General features: G+C 45.1%; 1 protein-coding gene across 2 annotated transcripts; it reads left to right on the top strand.

Moving 5' to 3' along the window:
• Positions 1-279: 279 nt before the first annotated feature.
• Positions 280-6,535, top strand: ddx20 (DEAD (Asp-Glu-Ala-Asp) box polypeptide 20). Of its 2 annotated transcripts, none has more exons than XM_028993894.1 (11): positions 280-495; positions 1,638-1,732; positions 1,888-2,056; positions 2,252-2,366; positions 2,450-2,592; positions 2,702-2,840; positions 2,933-2,991; positions 3,843-3,925; positions 4,050-4,155; positions 4,929-5,030; positions 5,357-6,535. In XM_028993894.1, exons 1-11 carry the CDS (start codon positions 300-302, stop codon positions 6,424-6,426), a joined length of 2,277 nt encoding a protein of 758 aa, XP_028849727.1. In that variant the 5' UTR covers positions 280-299; the 3' UTR covers positions 6,427-6,535. The 2 variants fall into 2 exon arrangements, with proteins under 2 accessions (XP_028849727.1, XP_028849728.1); XM_028993895.1 differs by having other exon boundaries at positions 376-484.
• Positions 6,536-8,306: the final 1,771 nt, after the last annotated feature.

The following is an 8,306-nucleotide window of genomic DNA, read 5'->3' as shown; positions in this document are numbered from 1 at the left end:
GTTCTTTTGTATGTGTTCTGTTTTTTCTGCTGAATATGACATGATACATAATGCAATGACAAATCTTCTTCGTCATTAAAATTACACGTTGTAAAAAGGATATGAATATAACGACGTGTTCAAGTGACAATACATGTGACAATGTCGTACTGCCACTCCGCGGTCTTCTCCAACACCAGCGTGTGCGCACATGGCCATTCTTTACTCTGTCCGCTGGGGGGCGCCAATGCAGCGTCCAAGTCGGCAGGAACACTGACAGTCAATTCACCGACGAGGAAGAGCAAAGCGGAAGTGGAACAATGGCCGCGCCCGTGAGGAAGGCGGCTCATGAAATCGACGGGAGGAAACGCACGGACGACGTCCTGCTCTCTGACGGAGTCGAGTTCGGCTCGCTGCTGCTGTCCCAGCCGGTGCTGGAGGGGCTGTCGTCGGCCGGCTTTCAGAGGCCCTCCCCGATTCAGCTCAAGGCGATCCCGCTAGGACGGTGCGGCCTGGGTAAATCCAACCTGCACATCCAGAGGTGAAATCCAGAGGTGCACATCGAACCTGCACCTCTGTCCAAAGTTCAGCCAGAGGCTCCAAGTCTTCCTGCCTCTTGACTGTTTTTACATTTGTGTGTGTACTTATACACACAATGATTTTAGACAAATTCCGGCCGACCAATAGATGGCGCTCTCGTGCCACCAATTTGGGAACCACTGGGTTAATACAAGCGACAAAATTGGGGTTTCTCTGTCTCTTTTTAAGTAACTACTCAAAATACTGCCTTTTAAATGCCGACTATGTTACCATTCTTTGTGTCAACCTTTCATTTAACATCAGGCCTGCTGGACAAAATAAAGCTTGCACCTATTTACGTGTCTTTCTACTTAATTTCCAGCCATTTGCCAGCTGGCACAATGATATCTTGCATAATAATGTGGTTAAGATGTTAATCATCATCATCGTAGTCATCTTCCTCCGCTTATCTGGGTCCGGGTCACAGGGGCAGCATACCAAGTAGGGAATCCCAGACAGCCCTCTCCCCGGCCGCCTTCTTCCGGCAGGACTCCAAGGCGTTCCCAGACCAGACTGGAGATATGATTTCTCCAGCGTGTCCTGGGTTGACCCGGGGGCCTCCTGCCAGCAGGACATGCCCGAAACACCTCCCTGGGGAGGCTGAGTTAATATGTTAATATAAATTATAACAAACTTTATACTAAGGGTGTTAGAAAATATCAATACAGCAATATATTGTGATATATCAATATTGTGTATTGATACATGGACACCAAATATCAATATTTTTGTATTTAAATTTACTTCACCGGGTGATGCTGTCCAGCATTTTCTTTAGGTCAGCAGAGGTGAATCAGAGTGTGACTACAGCCTCCGCTCCTGTAGATGGCACTGTACAGCTGGGTACTTTGAATTACTGTGAATTACAGAGTGATTGTCATTGTAGCGGCCTGTTCAACATGTAAAAATAAACCTGACAGTATGGTCTTGGATAAAGGAAACTGACTAAGTAAGCTGGATCTCGCAAACAAACTCCCATCCACCTTGCTCCTCGTGGTCAAAAAATGACAGTGACTAGTACATTTGCAGCACAGCATTGTAAAAAAAATAAAATAAATAAATTGTGCTTTGTTTTTCAGATCTTATTGTTCAAGCCAAGTCTGGTACGGGGAAAACATGCGTATTTGCCACCATTGCTTTGGATTCACTAATCCCTGAAAATGCAACAACACAGGTGACACACATTTAATTTGACTTTCTAAATCCTTGCGTTTGCTAAAGATTTATTTAAAACAGGAAAACTAATTTGACTGAAGTCTGCAGATGATAGAATGTTTCTGATTGTGAATATTTTTCAGTATTGTTTTACCTCTATGTGCTTTCATCCAGGTGCTTGTGCTGGCGCCCACCAGAGAGATTGCTGTTCAGATCCACTCAGTTATCATGGCCATTGGCAGTGCCATCGAGGGCCTTGAGTGCCACGTATTCATTGGTGGCACACCAGTGAGCCAGGACAAGGTTCGACTTAAGAAATGCCAAATAGCTGTGGGCTCACCAGGTTGGTTCTGGGGCCTGAGCATTTATATTTATTCATTTGTCACTGTTCTGACCAAGTCTTCTTTAACCATCTCTGTGATTTATCTTTATTTATTTATTTTTTGCCTCTCAAGTACAGTAAGCAGCATTCCAGTTATGTGAACCATGTTCTTTTTCTCTTCTTTCAAACAATTTGTGTTTGTTTCTGTGTGTGAAGGACGCATTAAGCAGCTGATTGAGTTGGGTTTCCTGCACACAACCAGCATCCGGCTCTTTGTGTTGGACGAGGCCGACAAGTTGCTGGAGGAGGGCAGCTTTCAGGACCAGATCAAGTGAGCTGTGGTTCTGTGGTTGGGATTTTTAGCAGAAGTGGGAATGCTTCATCAGCCCATAACATCCTTTCACTGGCCCACAGCTGGATCTTCTCATCCCTCCCTGTAAACAAGCAGATGCTTGCCCTCTCGGCCACCTACCCAGAGTCCCTTGCCCGTCACCTGGCTCACTACATGAGGGAGCCCACCTTTGTCCGATTGAATCCCACTGACCCTGGTCTCATAGGTGACTCTTTATACCGGAAAGCAAACGATGAGAAATGTTACAATTTATAGGCTCTTAATGTAAGTTGTAATTCTTTCTCTTCTGTTTGTGTGTGTGTGTTTTTGTGCAGGTTTAAAGCAGTACTATAAGTTGGTGCATTCCCATGCTCTACCCCACAAGGTGTTTGAAGAGAAAGTCCAGAACCTTTTAGAACTCTTCAGCAAGGTTCCTTTCAACCAGGCTCTGGTGTTCTCCAATTTGCACAGCAGGTAAAACTCAATAAGAGAAAGAAGCGTTGTCTTTCCAGCTGTTCTATCTGTTTTTCTGACTGTGTGTGTGTGTTATATGTCTGTCTGCACAGGGCCCAGCAGTTGGCAGATATCCTAAGCTCTAAAGGTTTGCCTTCTGTCTGCATTTCTGGTGAGGAACCATGTAGCCCTGGAAGAACTGTTTATTTTTATAGATGGATGCATGGATAGTGCTGGATGATATGGCCTGGAAATAGCTCAAATTAATTGTATAATCGACGCATCATGATGCAGACGTGGACTATTCTGCATCGATACAGTGCTGGTAGTGACTGTGGCTGCCTGATCGGGGTACAGTGCCCCGTGTGAATCAAAGCGGGCTAATGTTCTGCCACATGACGTGGGAATGGAGGAAAAGCTGATCTTAACAGTCTCTGAGCGTCCAGAGATCTACAACACACATTATTGTCTTACTGGGAAACCACTCATATTTTCTCATGCTGAGCCCCATCGTGAGTTCAGCACGTGCCACGTTTGGTCTGAAAACAGCTTTAGATTTTCTCCAATCAGCAGAAAACGCTCTGTACAGTCCACGCGCACCTGACGCCAAGGACGTCTGAACCCAGTGTTTTTCCGGCGTTTGTGGCTTCAGGTTGTAACGGGTTTGGGTTGTGTGTAGTCTCTATATATATGATAATATATTTCCTAAGATAAAATACAATCAACACTGTATTTTAGAAGAGCATTTGGCCCTCAGTGTCTGCAGAGAAAAGCTCTGGCCCTTGGATAAATGTAGTTGGCCAAATTTGATGAGAGTGGCTTTAAAAAGGTCTTCAATTTGGCTTTCTCATACCTGCAGAAGCCCTGCATTTACTACATCGCACATGGAACGAGCTGAGCTGCATCCAGTATAAATGATGTAACGCCCCGCCCTGTGCATGGATTAATATGTTTGCATTCTTGTGTATGTTGGCTTTGTGTACAACAGTGCTTCATTCATTAAATCTGAGTTTGTATGTTTAGGAGGTTTAAGTCAGGAGCAGCGGCTGGACGCCATGTCGAAACTGAAGCAGTATCAGTGCAGGGTGCTGATCTCCACTGACCTGGTGTGTTCACCATCGCTGCGTAACATACATCCCTGTCTGCAGTAAATATGAAAGCATGGGTTTTGTTATGCTGGATGAACTCACGAACTCTGATGCTCATCTCTTTCTCCTTTTGTTTGCTCAGACATCACGGGGCATTGATGCCGAGAAGGTGAACCTGGTTATTAATCTGGATGTACCACACGACTGGGAGACCTACATGCATCGCATCGGCCGTGCTGGACGCTTTGGTGAGTTGCATTATGGTAAAAGAAAGAAAGAAAGTGAAGTGAATTTGAAACGCTGCAGCACAGCACAAGGTGCACACAACGAAATATGTCCTCTGGTTTTAACCATCACCCTTGGTGAGCAGTGGGCAGCCATGTCAGGCACCCGGGGAGCAGTGTGTGGGGACGGTGCTTTGCTCAGTGGCACCTTGGCGGATCGGGATTCGAACCGGCAACCTTCTGATTACAGGGCCGCTTCCTTAACTGCTGGGCCACCACTGACACTTGATGTGCTTGATTCAGCGCTGTTTACAAATTACAGCAGATTACAAATTGGTGGCTTTAGTTTTGTTTTTATCGCCGCTTTTGTTGTCGCTGCTCTTGAGGTGGAATACGTAAAGAGCTCCTTTAACCCTTTCTGTAGTTGTCAGGACAACCAGAGGTCACCTTTGCTCATTTGCTCATTCGTACCTGATCTTTCTACATGTTAATGCATGAGAGGAGGTCAGCATGACTCCACTAATTTCATGGCCTTCATGTAACCATGGTGATTTTCAGGGGTGAAGTACATCTCGTCTTCTACACCTGTGATAATGGAAATGGTCTTGGATTTTTTGGGTCGGCACCTGGTTGCTCATCAAATTCCATGTTGTGACACGTTATAGATGAGCTCCCATTGTAAGTCTTATAGTGTGGAGCTTTAGATGTGAAGAATAATCAGGAAACTGTCACCCAGCTCTGTTTCTGGGCCACTGTCCTCAGTCCGCTGTCGACTGAGCATGCTCCATGTGTTCCAGGCACTCATGGATTGGCAGTGACCTACTGTTGCCATGGAGAAGAGGAGAACAAGATGATGGCCATTGCTCAGAAGTGTAGTTTGAACCTTGCAGTCTTACCAGGTACAAATTCACATCAGGTCCACTGTGAAGTTTTGTGTTTTTATAAAATACGTAACTAGCTTGATGCCAATAAATAACTAACCAGAGTGAAATTTAGTAAAATGTATACATAGGAGATGATTTAAAATAAATAATTTGGGCATTTAATTTTAAATTTAAGTTTTGCCCAAATTAACAATTGTGATATGCCATTTGCTGCAGGACACACAGCTCTTGGCTTATTGAGCACCAGGCTTGACTTTTAACCTATTTAATTGTGAGCACTTAGTGGTTTTAATGGATTGATTGCATTGATTTTCTTTTTCTCCTCTTGAATCCCCTGCTAGAACCCATCCCAGCAGGGCTGATAGAAGAGACATCTGACTGGGACGTCACGATCGATCCTCCGGCGAAGGCCGACCTCGCTCTCCTCTCCCGTCCTAAGACTGAGAAGGCGAGGAAGCAGAAAACAGAGGCTACGGTGCTCACAACGGCCAAGCAAGTCACAACAACAGCTTCAGATTGTCATGAAGTGAAACAAGCATATAATAAAGCAGCCATATCAGGGAAATCTTTCAAATCCAGCTTGGCATCTGATGGCTCCTTGATCGGTGGCGATCAGATGGACACTCACACCCCCTCACGGAAGGAGCTGCAGGATGCCCTGCCTAAAATCCCCCCCTTGTCCTTTTTCAAACCCAGACTGCAAAACCCCATGTCATTTGAAGAGGCTGTGAAAGACTTTGAAGACTTCATCACACATGGACCCGGAAGGTTTGTGGAGATCATCAGACAGTTTGGAGGTCGCGATGAAGGGGACCAGTCGCCAGTCAATGGGCAGTATCGACCTGACCATGATCTACAAAATGATCCTCCTGTACAGAGGTCATCAGAGGTGAACTCTTACCTGTCACCCTCAAAGTCTCCATCAAGCAGTTCTAGCTCGGATTCAGAGTCTGACATGGATGTAGAACAGGTAGTCCAGATGCCTTCACAGAACATTCCAGGACCAAGCATTCACCCAAAATATAAGCAAGTGAAATCAGAGATTGTGCTTAGACATGATGTCCCTAAAATGTCCAGCAGACCCCAGATAAAACAAGTTAAGGCAGCTGCATTTTCATCAAGCCAAAGACAACAGGCTCCTACAAAGTCTAAAGAACTGCCTGGTTCCACATCCCAATGGAGAGGTCAGAAGAAGAGCAAAGAAGCCAGACAGGTCTGGAAAGATGAGGAGGATGAGGTGCAGGAGGAGTGGGGGGGAGCAGATGAGTATTGGAGGTCCTACTACAGATCCTGGAAGGACTACTACACTTCCCTGCCTCCATCTTATCAACAGGCCTATCACTCAGCCCATGCCTGGATGGCAGCGTACCGCATGAACACCGTCTACATGAGGGAGATGATGAGGTACTGATGAAGGTCCAAAGGACACTCTTCACCTTCTCTTAGTCGTCATGACTGATTTTGATTTTTTTGATTTTGAACCATGTATTTTCTCATTATAATAAAACATTAAAATATGATTTATGTTTCATATTATTCAGTAGTGTGCATATTTTGCATGAAAATGTTGATTGAACAATTAATTAACTATGCAAATTGCTTGCAATAATATAAAGTGGGTACGGAAAGTATTCAGCCATTTACTAAAATATTTTAAGTAGAATTTTTTTCCTCAATGTACACACAGCAGCCCATATTGACAGAAAAACACAGAATTGTTGACATTTTTGCAGATTTATTAACCAAGAAAAAGTGATATCACATGGTCCAAAGGATTCAAACCCTTCTGATGCTGTCCATTTCTTCTGTCCATCTTTGAGATGGTTCTGCACCTTTTATTTGAGTCACACTGATTATACTGATTGGACTTGCACCACACCCCTGTCTATATATACCTTACAGCTCACAATGCAGAGCAAATGAGAATCATGAGGTCAAAGGAACTGCCTGAAGAGCTCAGAGACAGAATTGTGGCAAGGCACAGATCTGGCCAAGGTTACAAAAAAAATTCTCATGCACCCTAACCCTAAGCGCACAGTGTCCTCCATAATCCTTAAATGGAAGATGTTTGGGATGACCAGAACCGTTCCTAGAGCTGGCTGTCCGGCCTAACTGAGCATTCAGGGGAGAAGAGCGTTGGTGAGAGAGGTAAAGAAGAACCTGGAGATGCAGTCGGGAGACGGGAGAAAGTTGTAGAAAGTCATCACTGCAGCCCTCCACCAGTTGGGGCTTTATGGTCGAGTGGCCCAACAGAAGTGTAAGACACATGAAAACACCTGAAGGACTCTCAAGATGGTGAGAAATAAGATTCTCTGGTCTGATGAGCCTTAATTCATAATTCTAAATAGTATGTGTGCTGAAAACCAGGCACTGTTCATCACTTGTCCAATACAGTTCCAACAGTGGTTTTGCAGCTGTGGTGTAGTGGTGGCCTAGCGGTTAAGGAAGTGGCCCTGTAATCAGTAGGTTGCCGGTTCAAATCCCGATCCATTTACATTAACATTTATGGCATTTATCAGAGGCTCTTATCCAGAGCCTTATCCAGAGCGACTTACAGTAGTTACAGGGACAGTCCCCCTGGAGCAACTTAGGGTTAAGTGTCTTGCTCAGGGACACAATGGTATTAAGTGGGGTTTGAACCTGTGACTCTGTAGTCTTCTGGTTCATAGGCAAGTGTGTTACCCACTAGGCTACTACCATCCCTTATCCGCCAAGGTGCCACTGAGGAGCCACTGAGCAAAGCACCGTCCCCACACACGGCTCCCCGGGCGCCTGTTATGGCTGCCCACTGTTCACTCAGGGTGATGGGTTAAATGCAGAGGACAAATTTCACTGTGTGCTGCTGTGTATCACATGTGACAATCACTTCACTTAAAAAAAAAAAAAGACTGGTTGCAATCAAGGGAAAGATCACGTACAGTAGATCAAGTACAGGGACATTCTGGACGAAAACCCTCTCCAGAGTGCTCAGGACCTCAGACCAGGCCAAAGCACACAGACCCTAAGCACACAGCTAAAACAAGGAAGTAGTGGCTTTACAACATCTCCGTGACTGTTCTTGAATGGCCCAGCCAGAGCCCTGACTTAAACTGTCCACCAATGTTGACCATCAACCTGCCAGAACTGGAGAGGATCTGCAAGGAGGAATGCCAGTGGACCCCCAAATCCAGGTGTGAAACACTGAAAAAAAAAATCCAGGTGTGTCACATCTTTCCCTAAAAGGCTGTATTAGATCAAATGGGTGCTTCTACTAAACACTGAACAAAGGGTCTGAATACTTGGAGTTTTGGA

This window comes from Denticeps clupeoides, chromosome 10 (assembly GCF_900700375.1).
Source record: "Denticeps clupeoides chromosome 10, fDenClu1.1, whole genome shotgun sequence".
Taxonomy (NCBI): domain Eukaryota; kingdom Metazoa; phylum Chordata; class Actinopteri; order Clupeiformes; family Denticipitidae; genus Denticeps; species Denticeps clupeoides.
This window is presented reverse-complemented; position numbering and strand designations above follow the sequence as displayed.

What these genes read in the sequence shown, in the direction of transcription:
- ddx20 (XM_028993894.1), top strand. Translation starts at nt 300, where the DNA reads ATGGCCGCGCCCGTGAGGAAGGCGGCTCATGAAATCGACGGGAGGAAA. An exon ending in CTGAAAATGCAACAACACAG is followed by an intron (nt 1,733 to 1,887) that starts GTGACACACATT and finishes GCTTTCATCCAG; the next exon opens with GTGCTTGTGCTGGCGCCCAC. An exon ending in TTCTCCAATTTGCACAGCAG is followed by an intron (nt 2,841 to 2,932) that starts GTAAAACTCAAT and finishes CTGTCTGCACAG; the next exon opens with GGCCCAGCAGTTGGCAGATA.